At 42.7% G+C, this 17,431-nt stretch overlaps 2 protein-coding genes across 2 annotated transcripts; both read left to right on the top strand.

Moving 5' to 3' along the window:
• The first annotated feature begins 12,908 nt into the window (after positions 1-12,908).
• Positions 12,909-13,845, top strand: LOC146358120 (uncharacterized). The gene is made up of 2 exons (XM_084858277.1): positions 12,909-13,682; positions 13,765-13,845. Exons 1-2 carry the CDS (start codon positions 12,909-12,911, stop codon positions 13,843-13,845), a joined length of 855 nt encoding a protein of 284 aa, XP_084714403.1.
• A 30-nt stretch (positions 13,846-13,875) lies between these two features.
• Positions 13,876-17,431, top strand: LOC146358119 (uncharacterized). Its single transcript, XM_084858151.1, is given in 3 exon segments — positions 13,876-14,024; positions 14,075-14,843; positions 15,824-17,431. Coding segments are annotated over 3 exon segments (2,526 nt in total).

Raw genomic sequence — 17,431 nt, 5'->3', positions numbered from 1 at the left:
CTGGAGGGATCCTTCTCTTCTGAGGAGCTAGAACTCCCAGAGATGGAAGATGCCACAGAGCCATCCCTGTCAGGAGATGTGGGGGAGCTTGGGCCCTCAGATGACATGATCACAAGTCCCTCCCCACAGGAGGAGGGGAGCTCTGCCTCTGAGGTGGAGGTTGGATGACCACTCAGCGTCCGAGAACATCATTCCCTCAAGAGGCAGGCCAGCAGGACTCTTATAAGGAGAAGTGCTTGATTAGAAAGAAGGATTGCTCAAGAGGAAGGGACTCCTCAAGAGCAAGGCCTGTCATGACTTGCAGCTGAGCCCTGGGGAAAACCAAAGGAGGCAAACTTTGCCTACATAAGCATTGGCACTCACACCTGAACATCAGAAATGAATGGGATGCTGAGATAATGCAAGTAATTCTCAATGCCCCACCCTTTGCCATAAACAGCTTTGTGAATGGGTGATATTAAGTAGAGAAGTTATGGTGGGAAAGTCTGCCTGACCCTTTCTCTCCTTACTACTTCTCAAAGGGTGCAATCCTATACACATTTAGACAGAAAAACGTCCTACAACTCCCAGCATTCCCCAGCCAGCAAGTGCCGTAAGTCTCTTCCCCTAAGCTGCTTCTCTAGCTGCTGCCCCCCGCTGCCCCACGTTGGGGATTTAAGCATGTTTGCCCTTGTAGACACATATTTGGAATCTCATGGGGGAAGCACCTTGAGAAATGATTTGGAGCACAGGAGCAGTGAGCACAGACTCCATGCTGCTTCTCCACTTTGCATCATCCCTTCCTAGGGATGTCAGAGAAATCTACAATGTATTCCAGTGAGTTTGGGTTTTTATGAACCTGACCTGTGAATTCTGTAGTGGACTGGTTTTTCTGAGTCACTGTGACTCAGATTCCCAGGACTTGTGGATCAGTTTTTCACTTTTGGTGGGGATTTGTAATAATGCGCATTACTTAATGCATTAACTAATGCATATTGGTGGATTTACGTTAATGCTATTGCAAATTACTGCAAGTAGAATGAAATTCTGGTTAAAAAAAATCCAATTCAGTAGATGAGCAGATGATGGAACAAAATGCGCCTGGCAATCCATGAAACACAGACAGGAAGGATTTTACAAATCCATATATTTCTATCTCTTCCTGAAGCTGCTTTTCTGTTCCTTGAGAACACTGCATTTTGTAACTACATGCGCTTCCCACCCCATGTGAAAGGAATGTTTTATAGGTGAAATAACACAATTGCTATATTTAGGATAAACTCCTGATAATAGTGATAACAACACCATTGTTTTTAGGATGAAGCCTGCAGTAATGGTCACAGTTCACATCATGACATTTTTGACAGATTTTTAAACAGAGCAGAGAAAGACGGACCAGCCGTGTAAATAGGATAAAATCAGAGTAGCTCTTGTTGGTCTCTGAATTTCTAATCCACTTGGGTAAGGAGCCATGTCATCCTGGCAGTGACTTGCTGGGCTCCGCGGGTCGCTTCTTTCAAACAGATGTGAAAAGGTTGAGAAACCTTCCCCGCCCCCCCCCGGAAAATAAAGGGGAAGCCTGCAGTACCATCTGGATGAAATCTTAGAAGAACAGCTGCCTTTGCGGAGGATGCAAAGGGGCTCAAAACTAAGGTCAGTCACTGGAGATAAACACCTACTGAAATGCTGTTTTGAAACTCTTAATTAATTAAGAGAATATAAGGATGGGCGTGCTCCAATCTTAGATAGTGTTTGGAAACTGAAGCTACCAGCAAGCACCGCTTACACAGCAAAAAGCGAAAGTATGGCAGTTGTATAGATCTAACTTGAATTAAAATCAAGGAGTTGCAGACTTTTACAAAGTGAATTTAGCTCAAGAGGTCCTTTCAAAAGAAGAAAAAAGAAAGAGTACTAAGACTGTTTGCATTTTTGAATAACTATTACAGTCTAATTAACTTTCTATTTCTTTAAATCATTGTTTGAAGGTTTTAATGTTTGAATTTATATGGCTGAAAGCTATGTTTTTGTACAGTGGCTTTTTTCTTCTGCATGACCTTGAGAAAGCGATGAAGTCAAAATAAATAAATCTTTGGCAGAAAGCCTGGAATAGGCTGGAATAATATCAGTTTGTGGGCTGACTGCATGAAATTTACTAAAGAAGGAGTATTGCTGACACCTGTTGGATGTTAAAAAATCAGCAGCTTATGAAAAATCTTTTCATGTTCTTTTTTAATTTCTTTTTCTCCTTTTGATACTGAGAGAGATCTCTTTTGGCATTGGAGGATCAATAACTTACTGGATATCCAGATAGATTAATTTGTAAAACAAGTAATGAAGAAGATAATTGAATGCGTGCTATGAATTTGGATAAACCAGCAAAGGATATCAGAACAACTCATAGTAGAGCGAATACCTGGGAGATGCCTACAGAACAATTAAGTAGAAATACTAAATCCAGGAAAGGCTCCCTAAAAGAGACTCCGAAGGGAGCTACGAAAATGTCGGTGAAAGCAACATCTATAAGCAAGGAAGAGGTACCTGAGCAGAAGCAAGATATATAAAAGATGGCCTTGGATGAACAAACACAGAATATTATAGATGCTATAAGCAAAAAGATGGAGGCTTTTGAACTACGCATAGAACAAAGGATGGGCACCTTTGAACAATGTCTAGAACAAAGGATGGGCACCTTTGAACAACATATAGAAAAATGGATGGAAAGGCAAGTATTGGAAGTAAAGGAGGAGATTAAAGACACGAAGGAAGAATTGAGACAAGAACTTAAGAAATTAGATGATGCATTAAATCAAAGAACAGAAGAATTTAAAATAATGACAGAGTGGAAGTACTGGAAAATAATGCAGAAATTGTAACTACGGAGTTAGAACATGCCTTAGCTTGGTCTGAGCTTACAGACAAGGAACGCTCGTTATGTTTTAGAGGGGTCATGGAAAGTTATGGCAGTGCAGAATTTGACCTTAGAATGGAATTGGTAAAGACTATAGCAGCCTTTTTGAGTAAAGAAGAGAAAATCATGGAAATGGAAATAGATCGAGCTTATAGACTGAATTCGACATATGCAAAAACAAAAGGTCTACCCAGAGATATTATTGTCCATTTTGTAAAGGAAACCACAAGGGATTCAATTCTCCAGAAGCACTATAAAACTAAATTGAAGATGGTGGGCAAAGAGATTGTTGTCATGAAAGAAATTCCTGGAAGATTTCTGAGGAAAAGGAGAGATTATGCATTTTTAACACCAATCCTGAAACAGAAAAAGATCATGTTTAGATGGAAATTCCCAGAAGGTGTGGTCTTCTCTTACACAGAACAGAGATTTAAGTTGAACTCAGTTCAAAAAGCAAAAGAGTTCCTTCAGACTTATGGAAAAGATTGGACAGACCTACAATGTGATGTACAAGAAGAGGACAGCACTCAGGGTGCAACAGGTGGAAATTAAGAATGTACCTTAATCTTATATTTTTTTAAAAGTGGAATATAAATTTTTAACTTGGAACATTAATGGGGCAAATGCTCCTCAAAAGAGAAAGAAAATATTTTACTATTTACAAAAATGGAAACAAGATATAATATGCTTACAAGGAACGCATATTAAGAAAGAAGATGTTGTTGTTGTTGTTCAGTCGTTAAGTCGTGTCCAACTCTTCGTGACCCCATGGACCATAACACGCCAGGCCTTCCTGTCCTCCGCTCACTCCTGGAGTGTAGAAGAAAGAAGATATAAAATATTTAATTAATAAAAAATTAGGTGAAGAGTTTATAACTGCAAGCTGAAAAAAGAAAAATGGAGTAGTTTTATATATTAAGCCACATTTGGGACTAGAATTGGTATTGTCAGATGAATAAGGTCATTTTGTGGGAGTTAAAATTACACTGAATGGTGTATCAATGTTGATTTTAGGGGTTTATGCATCTAATGACCACAAAGCGGAATTTTATGAGGATCTCTTATCCAAACTCGTGGATCTCACTTTTGGCAGTTGGTGTTTAATGGGAGATTGGAATGGGGTGATTGCACCTCAAATTGATAGAAAATCAGAGCAAAAATAAAGAGTAATCAAGGGAAATTATCTAAAAGTTTTTTTTTTAATTGATGGACAATTTGGCTTTATGGATGGAGAGATAAAAATGGAAACTCAAAAGAATATACATATTTTTTAGAAAGACAAATCTTTTTCAAGGATTGATATGTTTTTGACAGCTAAAGAGCTTGCTACAAATATTGGCAAAATACAAGTTCTACCAAGATCATTTTCAGACCATAACCCTATATCTATGTCATATGTGAAAAGAAGCATTACTTTTAGATGGAGATTGAATGAAATGATATTTCAAAATAAAAGTATTGTGGATGACACTAAAAAGAAATTGAGATAATTTTTTGAATTGAATCTGGATAAGGGAACAAATATCCGAACAGTATGGGATGCAAGTAAGGCCTATATGAGAGGTTATTTTATACAACAAAACACACAACTGAAAAAGAAAAGAGAAGAGAAGGTACAAAATATTCTAAAACAGATAAAGGAGAAAGAAGAATTCCTAAAGAAAAAAACAGGAAAGGCAAATGTCCTCCGACAGATTAAATCACTCCAACAACAATTGTTGATGTTAACAGTTCAGGATATGCAAAAAAATTTAAACTTTGTAAAACAAAGAAATTTTGAATTTGCTAATAAACCAGGAAGATGGTTGGCCTATAAACTCAGAAAGGAAAAAGAAAAGAAAACAATTGTGAAAATAAGTGAAAGTGGATTAGAATTAACCAATAATGTGGCAATTCAGAAAGCCTTTTATCAATATTATTCAAATTTGTATAAAGGACACGATATCTCCCCAGAATTAATGGATAAATATATTCATAAACAAAATTTACCAAAAATTACTAAGGAACAAAAACAAATGATGAATGGCCCAATAACAGTAAATGAAATGGGGAAGCAATAAAAAAATTAAATTGGGAAAAACTCCAGGACCAGATGGAATATCAGGATTATATTATAAGAGGTGTGAAGAAGAAATTTTACAACCATTGAAAAATATGATGAACAGTATTTTAGAAAAGGGGGAGATACCAGAAACATGGAAAACAGCATGTTGTTGTTGTTGTTCAGTCGTTCAGTCGTGTCCGACTCTTCGTGACCCCATGGACCATAGCACGCCAGGCCTTCCTGTCCTGCGCTCTCTCCCGGAGCGTGCTCAAGTTCATATTAATTGCATCCGTGATGCTATCTAGCCATCTCATCCTCTGCTGTCCCCTTCTCCTTTTGCCTTCAGTCTTTCCCAGCATCAGGGTCTTTTCCAGGGAGTTTTCTCTTCGCATTAGGTGGCCAAAATATTGGAGCTTCAGCTTCATTATCTGTCCTTCCAATGAGCAGTCAGGGTTGATTTCCTTTAGGATGGACTGATTTGACCTCCTTGCAGTCCAGGGGACTCGTAAGAGTCTTCTCCAGCACCACAGTTCGAAAGCATCAATTCTTCGCCGCTCAGCCTTCCTTATAGTCCAGCTCTCACAGCCATACATTACTACTGGGAAAACCATAGCTTTGATTAGACGGACCTTTGTCGGCAAGGTGATGTCTCTGCTTCTTACTATACTGTCTAGGTTTGCCATAGCTTTCCTCCCAAGGAGCAAGCGTCTTTTAATTTCATGGCTACAGTCACCGTCTGCGGTGATCTTGGAGCCCAAGAAAGTAAAATCTGTCACTGCTTCCATTTCTTCCCCTTCTATATGCCAGGAAGTGATAGGGCCAGATGACATGATCTTAGTTTTTTTAATGTTGAGTTTCAAACCAGCTTTTGCACTCTCCTCTTTCACCCTCAACAAGAGGCTCTTGAGATCCTCTTCGCTTTCTGCCATTAGGGTGGTATCGTCTGCATATCGGAGGTTGTTGATAATTCTCCCGGCAATCTTAATTCCGACCTGTGGTTCATCCAACCCGGCATTTCTCATGATGTACTCTGCATATAAGTTAAATAAGCAGGGTGACAATATGCAGCCTTGTCGTACTCCTTTCCCAATTTTGAACCAATCGGTTGTTCCATCTCTGGTTCTTACTGTTGCTTCTTGACCCTCGTACAGGTTTCTCAGGAGACAGGTAAGGTGGTCTGGTACTCCCATCACTTTAAGAATTTGCCACAGTTTGTTGTGATCCACACAATCAAAGGCTTTAGCGTAGTCAATGAAGCAGAAATAGACGTTTTTCCGGAATTCTCTTGCTTTCTCCATGATGCAGCGAATGTTGGCGATTTGATCTCTAGTTCCTCTGCCTCTTCGAAACCCAGCTTGTACTTCCGGTAGTTCTCGGTTCGCATACTGCTGAAGCCTAGCTTGTAGGATTTTGAGCATCACCTTGCTGGCATGTGAAATGAGCGCAATTGTGCGGTAGTTTGAACACTCTTTGGCGTTGCCCTTCTTTGGAATTGGAATGTAAACTGACCTTTTCCAGTCTTTTGGCCACTGTTGAGTGTTCCAGATTTGTTGAATGCATATTGAATGCAGCACTTTAACAGCATCACCTTTTAGGATTTTAAATAGCTCGGCTGGAATACTGTCATCTCCGCTAGCTTTGTTGTTACTAATGCTTCCTAAGGCCCACTTGACTTCACTCTCGAGGATGTCCGGCTCAAGTTCAGTGACCGCACTATCATGGCTATCAGGGACATTCAGATCTTTCCTGTATAGTTCTTCTGTGTATTCTTGCCACCTCTTCTTAATCTCATCTGCTTCTGTTAGGTCCCTGCCTTCTTTGTCCTTTATCATGCCCGTCTTTGCACAAAACGTTCCCTTGAGATCTCCAATTTTCTTGAAGAGATCTCTAGTCTTTCCCATTCTGTTGTTTTCCTCCATTTCTTTGCATTGTTCATTTAAGAAGGCCTTCTTGTCTCTCCTTGCTATTCTCTGGAACTCTGCATTCAGTTGGGTATATCTTCCCCTTTCTCCTTTGCTTTTCGCTTCCCTTCTTTCGTGAGCTACTTGTAAAGCCTCATCAGACAGCCACTTGGCTTTCTTGCATTTCTTTTTCTTTGGGACGGATTTCGTTGCTGCCTCCTGAACAATGTTACGGACCTCCGTCCATAGTTCCTCAGGCACTCTGTCTATCAGGTCTAATCCCTGAAATCTATTCCTCACCTCCACTGTATATTCATCAGGGATATGATTTAGGTCATACCTGAAAGGTTTAGTGGTTTTCCCGACGTTCTTCAATTTAAGCCGAAATTTTGCAAGAAGCAGCTCATGATCTGAGCCACAGTCAGCTCCAGGTCTTGTTTTTACTGACTGTATGGAGCTTCTCCATCTTTGGCTGCAAAGGACATAATCAATCTGATTTCGATATTGACCATCTGGTGATGTCCATGTGTAGAGTCGCCTCTTGTGCTGTTGGAAAAGAGTGTTTGCTATGATCAGCGTGTTCTCTTGGCAAAACTCTATTAGCTTTTGTCCTGCTTCATTTTGTACACCAAGGCCATGCCTGCCTGTTATCCCGGTGATTTCTTGACTTCCTACTTTAGCATTCCAATCCCCTATGATGAAGAGGACATCTTTTTTTGGTGTTAGTTCTAGAAGGTGTTGTAGGTCTTCATAGAACCGATCAACCTCAGCTTCTTCGGCCTCAGTGGTTGGGGCATAGACTTGAATTACTGTGATGTTGAATGGTTTGCCTTGGATTCGTACTGAGATCATTCTATCGTTTTTAAGATTGTATCCCAGTACTGCTTTTCCCACCCTTTTGTTGACTATGAGTGCTACTCCATTTCTTCTAAGGGATTCTTGCCCACAATAGTAGATATGATGGTCACCTGAATTAAATTCGCCCATGCCTGTCCATTTTAGTTCGCTGATTCCCAAGATGTCGATGTTCAATCTTGCCATCTCATGTTTGACCACCTCCAGCTTACCTTGATTCATTGATCTGACATTCCAGGTTCCTAAACAATATTGTTCTTTACAGCATCAGATTTTCTTTTCACCGCCAGACACATCCACAGCTGAGTGTCCTTTCGGGTTTGGCCCAGCCGCTTCACTCTTTCTGGCGCTACTTGGAAATACCCTCTGCTCTTCCCCAGTAGCATATTGGACACCTTCCGACCTGAGGGGCTCATCTTCCGGCGTCATATCTTTTAGCCTTGTGATAGGTTCCATGGGGTTTTCTTGGCAAGAATACTGGAGTGGGTTGCCATTTCCTTCTCCAGTGGACCACATTTTGTCAGAACTCTCTGCCATGACCTGTCCATCTTGGGTGGCCCTGCATGGCATAGCTTATGGCTTCACTGAGTTACGCAAGCCCCTTCGCCACAACAAGGCAGTGATCCATGAAAACAGCATATATAACATTAAAACCTAAACAGCATATATAACATTAAAACCTAAAGAAGGACAGGATTTAACCTCAACAAAAAACTACAGACCAATCACATTATTAAACAATGACTATAAGATATTTGCAACAATTTTGGCAGAAAGGCTCAAGAAAATATTGCAGGAGTTTGTATATGACCAAAGTGGTTTCTTACCAACAAAACAGATGAAAGATAATGTAAGAACAGTCTTGAATGTGGTGGAATATTTGGAAAAAACACCCAGCAAAACAAGCAGCTCTGATCTTTTTAGATGCAGAGAAAGCATTTGATAAACTCAACTGGAAATTTTTAATTAAGACTTTAGAAGAACTGGACTTTGGAGAAAACTTTATAAAATAGGTGAAATCGGTATATACCGATAAAAAGGCTCAAATAATTATAAATGGGGATTTGACTAAACCTTGTGAGATACAAAGAGGAACAAGACAAAGTTGCCCACTGTCACTGCTACTGTTTATATTGGTTTTAGAATTGTTGAACAGAGATATAAGACAAGATGATCGAATTACAGGAATAAAGATTAAAAAGGAGAAATATAAGCTGAGGGCTTTTGCAGATGACTTGGTGTTTATGTTGGAAGAACATTTAAAGGGAATTGAAATTTTAATGAAAAAATTAAAAGAATTTGGAGCAGTGGCAGGGTTCAAAGTTAATAAACAGAAAACAAAATTTTTAACAAAGAATATGAATGTTCAAGAAAAAAAAAATTGATGGATAAGACTGGCTTCCAAACTGAAAAGAAAGTAAAATATTTGGGAGTCTTTTTGACAAATATGAATTGTATGCTTTTTCAAAATAACTATGTTAAAGTGTGGAATGAAATTAAACAAGATCTATTAAAATGGGAAAAATTACAACTATAACTTTTGGGAAGAATTGCAACGATCAAAATGAATGTATTACCTAGAAGGTTATTTTAGTTTCAAATGATACCCATTATTACATCAGATTTACCTTTTAAGCAGCGGCAGAGAGATATAACGAAGTTTATATGGCAAGCAAAAAAACCCAAGAGTTAAAATAAAAATCTTACAAGATGAAAAGGAAAGAGGTGGCTTGGGATTACCAGATTTTAGAACCTATTTTTCTGCCTGCTGCTTGAGGTAGATGAAGGAATGGGTGACGCTGAAAAATAGAAGACTTTTAGAACTAGAAGGACATGAATTGAGATACGGGTGGCATGGTTATTTGTGGTATGATAAAACAAAAGTGAATGTAGATTTTAATAATCACTATATAAGAAGGGCTGTATTAAGAATTTGGAATAAATATAAATTAAGGTTCTATAAAAAAATACCACGTTGGACATCTTCACAAGAAGCAATGCATAGAAGAGAATTAGATAGCATGCACAAATGGATAAGATACAATGATTTACTGGAACTGTCACAAGGGGAATATAAGTTAAAATTGAGGGAAAGCTTATTGGAAGAAGGTCATGTATGCCAGTGGTTTTCATATTTGCAAATTAAAGAAAGGTTTAAAATAGATGAGAAAAATGGTGGATTTGAACAAACAGAATCTGAGTTTGAAACAGCACTGTGTACAAATGATGAACATGTTATTGCTAAACTGTATAAATTACTGTTAAGGTATGAGACAGATGATGAACAAGTAAAAGATTGTATGATAAAATGGGCACAAAATGTTGGTCCTAATATATCAATGGAAGAGTGGGAAAGTATGGGGTGAAAAGATTTAAAATTTACTTTATGTACAAGTCTTAAAGAGAATTTTTATAAGATGATGTATAGATGGTATATGTCACTGTTTAAATGGTCTAAAATTTAAAGTTTCTGGAAAATGTTGGAAATGTGAAGATCAAGAGGGAATGTTTTATCATTTATGATGGATGTGTAAAAAAGCTAAAACATTTTGGAAATGAATAGTCTTTAGCTCAAAAGAATATTAAAGTCTACTATAGAATTAAAGCCAGAAACTTTTTTATTGGGACTAACAGATAAACACATAAAAGAGAATGGGGGAACCTTCTTTCTCTACATGACAACGGCTGCAAGGTTATTGTATGCACAAAAGTGGAAGAATGAAACAATACCAACTGTGAGTGAGTAGATCATGAAAATGATGGAGCTGGCAGAGATGGCAAAACTTACTATTATAATTAAAGAAGGATCAACAACTAAATTTATGTTAGACTAGAAACCTTTTATAGAATTTGTACAAGCAATAGAGAAAAATGATATCTATGTATGTGGATTTTGAACTTTGAGATGGTTAATTCTCTTTTGTTGGTGTTGTTAAAATTAGGAGAGAAATGTCTGTGAACTCAATGTATGATATACAACTAAGATAAGAACTAGAGAAGAAGAAGTATTTGTTGTGTAAGGGAAGCCAAAGGTAGATATCTTACAATCTTAAGAGATATTTTAGTGTAGTGGAGATGACAGTATTCCAGCTGAGCTATTTAAAATCCTAAAAGATGATGCTGTTAAAGTGCTGCACTCAATATGCCAACACATTTGGAACACTCAACAGTGGCCACAAGACTGGAAAAGGTCAGTTTACATTCCAGTTCCAAAGAAGGGCAATGCCAAAGAGTGTTCAAACTACCGCACAATTGCGCTCATTTCACATGCCAGCAATGATATGCTCAAAATCCTACAAGCTAGGTTTCAGCAGTATGTGTACCGAGAACTACGGTGTAGCAGCCATGTCAAAAATCAGATATGTTCTTGCTGAGCTGGCATATGATAGCTAAAACAGCAATGTGGAAATTCCCCAAATTATTAACAGGACTGGGTCTCTCTGACACTGGCATATCATGTTCCAGTCCTCTGCTTGGCTTGCATATTGCTTGGATACATATCAAGGTCTCATTCTTTGCTAATCATGCCCTATTACCCATTTTCATAGACCTCGCAGTTAGAAACAGTGAGAGAAGGGGAGGGGGAAACTGCCTGCTGTCATATCTATAAAAGTCATGTATTACTGTGATTCGGGGCTTCTGGCTCTTTGGAAACGATTCCAGCCTCAAGCCCGCGCGTTAAATAAAGAAGAATCTCTTTTTCCTTCACTCCGTGGTCTCTCTGACTCTGATTTCTGCTACATAAATGGTGCCGTGACTTGGATGTGGCAGGCTCTGAGCCAGACAGGTGGCAGTTGCCTGCTCTTGATCGCCGCACCGGGAAGACGGGCTCGGCGCATGCCTCCCTTTCTTGGCGCCACCAATGTTTTTGTTGGATGAACGGTAGACAGCCTGAGCTGGGACCGCCCGAACGGTAGCGAGCAGCAAGAGAACCTTGGGAAGCGGAGGAAGGAACTTGAGCCCTGCCTGTATCGCAGCTGCAATTGAGTTGAAACCCACATTGGAAGCCTTCAGGAGTAAGGCAAGTATATGGGAAAAAGAGGGCCCCGCCTTTAGGGAGAAAGGCCACTGGGCAGAAAAAAAGAGGGCCCCGCCTTATGAAAAAGGTCAGTGTTGGTGGTATACGTATACAAAAGAACCTACTCCTTGCGGGTAGAAGGGGGGCCTGATCACACCCCCGAGTGGGCGCCAGTACCTAGCACGCCCGTACTCAGTAGGAAGCTGAGGAAGCTGGGGAAGCCGTTTTCCGCTCTGGTAAAAAAGTGGGAAAAGTGGGTGGCAGGGACATATGGATGCAGTGGAGAGAATGATGATTGTGTGAGTGGCTACTGCAGTTTCTGAAGCATACCGTTGACCGTCCGGGTGCCCAGGCCAGTAGCAAAGTGCGTGGTGAGTAAAATCCTCTTGTGTCGGCCAGTGAGACCCCTTACTCACTGACCAATCCCATTCCCTAATTGTGTCTGTCTTCAATTTAGGAGGGAGGCTATGGGTGGCGGGGGAAGCAAACCTTGCACCCCCTTGGGATGTATGTTAGCAAATTTTAAGAAAGGTTTTAGTGGAGATTCTGGGGACCCCCCCCATGAATCCTCAACGGTTGCGAACTTTATGTGAAATAGAGTGGCCATCTTTTGGTGTAGGATGGCCTACTGGAGGCTCTTTGGAGCCCAGCAAAATCAGTCGTGCATATGCCATCATAGTTGGGAACCCTGGGCACCCTGATCAATTTCCCTACATAGACTCGTGGGATTCCATAGTCCGTGTTTCTCCTCCGTGGCTAAAGAAATGCCTAGAATCCCAAGCAAAAGTTTTGGTGCTCAGAAAAGAAAAATTGGCCAAGAAACTACAGCCAGTGTTAGAAGCCCCGGGTGAAGATCTGGCAGAGCTAATGGAGTTTCCACCCGCTTATGCCCCGCTTCCACCCTGGGCCCATGTTACTGTAAGACCGCCTCGTCGAAATCCTGAGCCCCTGCCATCCTCCCCTTCCGGAGGCACTGCCCCACGCCTCGACTTGGAATTGACGCCATCAGTTTCAAGCCCCACAGGCAGTAATTCGCCGATTTCAGCTACGGTCCTCAACTCTCAGATATTGCCTGCTGAGGCTTCCATCTCTACAGGATCGGGAGATTCCCCTCTTACACCTCAGTCAGCATTAATAAAAGAGACTGCAGAATTGAGGAGTTGGATAGAAGAGGTAGTAAGATCAGCAGCGGCCCTTACAGAGATGTGCTCACAAAAGGAAGAGGGGTTGAGCCCGTCTACGGCTCAGCAGTCAGGGAGTGAAGCCCAGCCTCTGCTTCCTCTGAGGCAGATAACTCAGACGGTGCACAACCCAGATCCCGAGGCGGCAGAGCATTATATCCCCATCCAAGCCTACACTTATGCACCCTTTACAACTTCAGACTTGCTAAATTGGAAGACCCATTATGCTTCATATACCACAAAGCCTAATGAGCTAGTGGAACTATGCTCCAGCATTATGGCCTCGCATATGCCTAACTGGCAAGATTGCCAACAGTTGCTTTTGATGTTATTCACCACTGAGGAAAGGCGACGAATCCATCAACAAATGGAACAAATCGCCCTAGAAAGAGCCCCAGAAAATTATGTAAATCCCCAAGGATGGATGAGAGAGAGAGTGCCCTTAGAAAATCCCCATTGGGATCCCAACCTATCGGCAGGGTTAGAACGCATCACTCAGTACCAAACCTTGCTGTTACAAGCTATGAGAGCAGGAATGAAAAAGTCTATTAATATGACAAAAGTCTCTGAAGTGCTGCAAGGAGCGACCGAAACACCTGGAGAATATTTAGAACGTCTCCTGGATGCATATCGCCAGTACACCCCTCTCGACACAGAAGCCCAAGAAAATATGAAAGTGATTAATATGGCCTTTGTAACTCAGAGTTATAAAGATATTCGAAGAAAGCTACAAAAGTTGAATGGTTTTGCTGGGAAGAATTTGACGGAATTATTAGAAGTCGCTCAGAAGGTGTACGTAAACAGGGATCAAGAAGAAAAGAAAGAGAAGGAGAAGAGAATGGTGAAAAAAGCGGAACTGCTTGCTGCAGCACTAGTAGGTCCGCAAGATGGAGGACCGGGCAGAGAGCAAAGAGGACGCGGACGAGGAAAGGGGAGAGCAGGAAGAAGAGAATTTTTGAGAAGGAATCAGTGCGCCCAATGTGGACAAGATGGGCATTGGTGGCGTGAGTGTCCAAATGGAACCAATCCGACGTACCAGGCGGAAAATCGAGGGGGCTACCACGGACGAGGGAGGGGACAGCCATGCTGGCAACCGAATAACTGGCAAATGCAAAGAGAATCAACTGGAAATTACGAAGTGAATCCCTTTACGGGAATGGCCGCAAACGAAAGTCTCGAATAGGACAGACCGGGCCCCTTTAATCTTGGCCCCGGGGAGCCCATGGTCACTGCCACTGTGGCGGGCCAAAATATTGATTTCATGATTGACACTGGAGCAGCGTCATCAGTGGTGACCTACCCCGTTGCTCCCCTCACCCATCAAAAAGTGCGGGTGATTGGGGCAACTGGTGCAGTAGAAGAAAAGCATCTGCTGCAGCAACGGACTTGTCGGCTTGGGAGCCACATAGTAGAACATCAGTTTTTATATTTACCTGAATACCCTATGCCATTGTTGGGACGTGATTTGTTGTCAAAGCTGAGGGCCCAAATATCCTTTGAAGAAGATGGAACAACGGCTGTCGCCTTCCGCAGGCCCCAGGAAGGCAAGCTCCTGTCACTCACATATCCACAGGAAGAGGAGTGGAGGCTACATTGGACCATGCCAGTACTTGATGAAGAGCCATGGCAGGCTTTCCATGTGCCTGGAGTGTGGGCTGAAGATAATCCGCCAGGAATGGCAAGATGTGTGCCCCCTGTTGTAGTTGAATTAAAACCAGCAGCAATACCAGTGCACGTACGTCAGTATCCACTGCCGCGCCGAGCGGTGCTAGGAATTCAGAAGCACCTAAACCATCTGTTACAATATGGTATCCTTCGAGAATGTCAGTCTCCATGGAATACCCCCCTTCTGCCAATCAAGAAACCCGGCAGCACAGAAGATTACCGTCCAGTGCAAGATCTCAGACTGGTCAACCAAGCAACCGTGACGATACATCCGGTGGTCCCGAACCCCTATGTCTTGTTGGGATTAGGGTTGGCGGAGAATTTCTCCCCGAAACTTTGGGGGGCCGAGCGCCAACGTGTTCGGCCCCCCGAACAAGTTTCGGGGAGAAATCCTCTGCACCCCTCCGCCCCCCGCACCACCCCCGGGACGGGACTTACCTTCGCCGAATGTCCCTCCTGGCGGTGGGTCCGGCCGGCGGTTTGGCGGGTGTTCGAGCGGGGCGGGAGCGGCAGCCGGTCTTTCAACCGGCTGCCGCCGCCGCCATTGCAATGAAAGAAAAAAAAAACGCCCCCTGATAGGCTACGTGACGATTCACGTAGCCTATCATGGCTAGATTTGCAAAGTCAGCCGTGATAGGCTACGTGAATCGTCACATAGCCTATCACGGGTGACTTAAAAAAAAAAAAAAGTGTGTACGGATAATAGTGGCCCCCATAGGGAGCCGCCATTCCCGTTCCTTATTTGGTCGCTGTAGTCTACGTAAAGATTTACGTAGACTACGGCGAAAATAAGGGCAATGCTATTTGCGTTGCCCTTATTTTTGCCGTAGTCTACGTAAACATTTACGTAGACTACAGCGACTAAATAAGGAACGCAAATGGCAGCTCCCTATGGGGGCCGCCATTAGCGTACGCGCTTTTTTTTTTTTTAAAGTCACCCGTGATAGGCTACGTGATGATTGACGTAGCCTATCACGGCTGACTTTGCAGATCTAGCCGTGATAGGCTACGTGAATCGTCACGTAACCTATCAGGGGGCGTTTTTTTTAAAAAAACTTTCGCGTTCGCGGCCGGGCGAGGCGGGAAGCCTCCTCCCCGGCCTGAATTTCGGCCAGGGCGAGGCGGGAAGCCTCCCCCCCGGCCTGAATTTCGGCCGGGCCGAGGCGGGAAGCCTCCCCCCCGGTCTGAACTTCGCGGGGGGACCAGCGAAGCGCCTCCCCCCCACCGCGAACATCCTTCGAGGACAGGTAAGGGACTTTCTTCCACCCCTAGTTGGGATTGATTCCATCTGAAGCTACTCACTTTACTACCTTGGACTTAAAAGATGCCTTTTTCTGTATCTGACTGGCACCTAAGAGCCAAGCTATCTTCGCCTTTCAATGGGAAGATCAAATGACTGGGAGAAAGACCCAACTGACCTGGGGCCGTCTTCCCCAAGGTTTCAAAAACTCCCCCACATTATTCGGGACAGCCCTAAGTCAAGACCTCCAAAATTTTCATTCCGAACCTGGGAAAAGAGTTCTGTTGCAGTACGTTGATGATTTGCTCTTAGCAGCATCATCAAGACTCGAATGCTGGCAAAGCACCCAGGAACTGTTGCAACTCCTGTGGGAACGAGGATATAAAGTATCTCGGAAAAAGGCACAACTTTGTAAAACCCAGGTACGATATCTAGGGTTCATAGTATCTCAACATCAGCGAGAATTGGGTCCTGAACGGAAAGAGACTGTGTGTGCCCTGCCAGAGCCAACTACTAGGAAGCAGGTGCGGGAGTTCCTTGGGGCTGCTGGGTTTTGTAGAATCTGGATTCCCAACTTTGCTGTAATGAGTAAGCCTCTGTATGAAGCTACCAAAGGTTCAGAGGCAGCTCTGTTTCAGTGGGGAGAGCCACAAAAACAAGCTTTCATAGATATCAAGAAAGCATTACTCCAAGCGCCCGCTCTAGGACTTCCTGATGTGGCTAAGCCTTTCCTGTTGTATGTCCATGAGCGAGACAATGTAGCTGTAGGGGTGATGACACAGCAACTTGGATCATGGCAGAGACCTGTTGCATATTTATCCAAGCAGTTAGATGTAGTTGCCAGAGGCTGGCCAGCTTGCCTGAGAGCCATTGCCACAACCGCCCTCCTGGTTAAAGAGGCAGATAAGTTGTCAATGGGACAAGAACTAACCGCCCGGGTTCCACATGCAGTACTCACGCTAATGGAGTATAAAGGAAATTATTGGTTCACCAACGAGCGCATGACCAAGTACCAAGCTATGCTCTGTGAAAATCCGCGTATCAAGTTAGAAGTGTCATCCAACTTAAATCCGGCCACGCTGCTGCCAATAGAACCAGGAGGTCAGCCTGAGCACGATTGCATCAAAACTATGGATGAAGTTTATTCCAGTCGTCCAGACTTGCGTGATAGCCCCTGGCCTCACCCAGACGTCACCTACTTTACTGATGGAAGCAGTTTTGTCCGAGATGGGAAAAGATACGCCGGCTATGCAGTAGTAACTAAAGACAAGGTTATCGAGGCCAATCCTCTGTCTGTGGGAACTTCAGCCCAAAAGGCAGAATTAATTGCCCTAATTCAAGCCCTGATGTTGGCTGCTGGACTCACGGTCAATATTTATATGGACTCTAAGTATGCCTTCACCACCCTCCATGCCCATGGAGCATTGTACCGTGAGAAAGGATTAATAAACTCCACCGGACAAGGTATCAAAAATATAACAGAAATATCAGCTCTATTGGATGTCGTATGGCACCCCAAACGTGTGGCAGTAATACATTGCTGAGGGCATCAAAAGGGAACAAGTGAGGTGGCAGAAGGCAATCGATGGGCAGATCACGTGCCCTCAGAGACGAGCACAATAGAGAAAAAATTGAGATGA

Source organism: Heloderma suspectum, chromosome 1, assembly GCF_057233095.1.
Source record: "Heloderma suspectum isolate Gila_16-S chromosome 1, 16-S_ref, whole genome shotgun sequence".
Lineage (NCBI taxonomy): Eukaryota > Metazoa > Chordata > Lepidosauria > Squamata > Helodermatidae > Heloderma > Heloderma suspectum.
Note: the sequence above shows the minus strand (reverse complement) of the source record. Positions and strands in the feature narration are given on the sequence as shown.

Excerpts from the sequence above, each read along its gene's own strand:
- LOC146358120 (XM_084858277.1), top strand. The coding sequence starts at position 12,909 with ATGTGCTCACAAAAGGAAGAGGGGTTGAGCCCGTCTACGGCTCAGCAG. Across the intron at positions 13,683-13,764 it reads AAGTCGCTCAGAAGGTGTAC|GTCCGCAAGATGGAGGACCG; the intron begins GTAAACAGGGAT and ends CAGCACTAGTAG.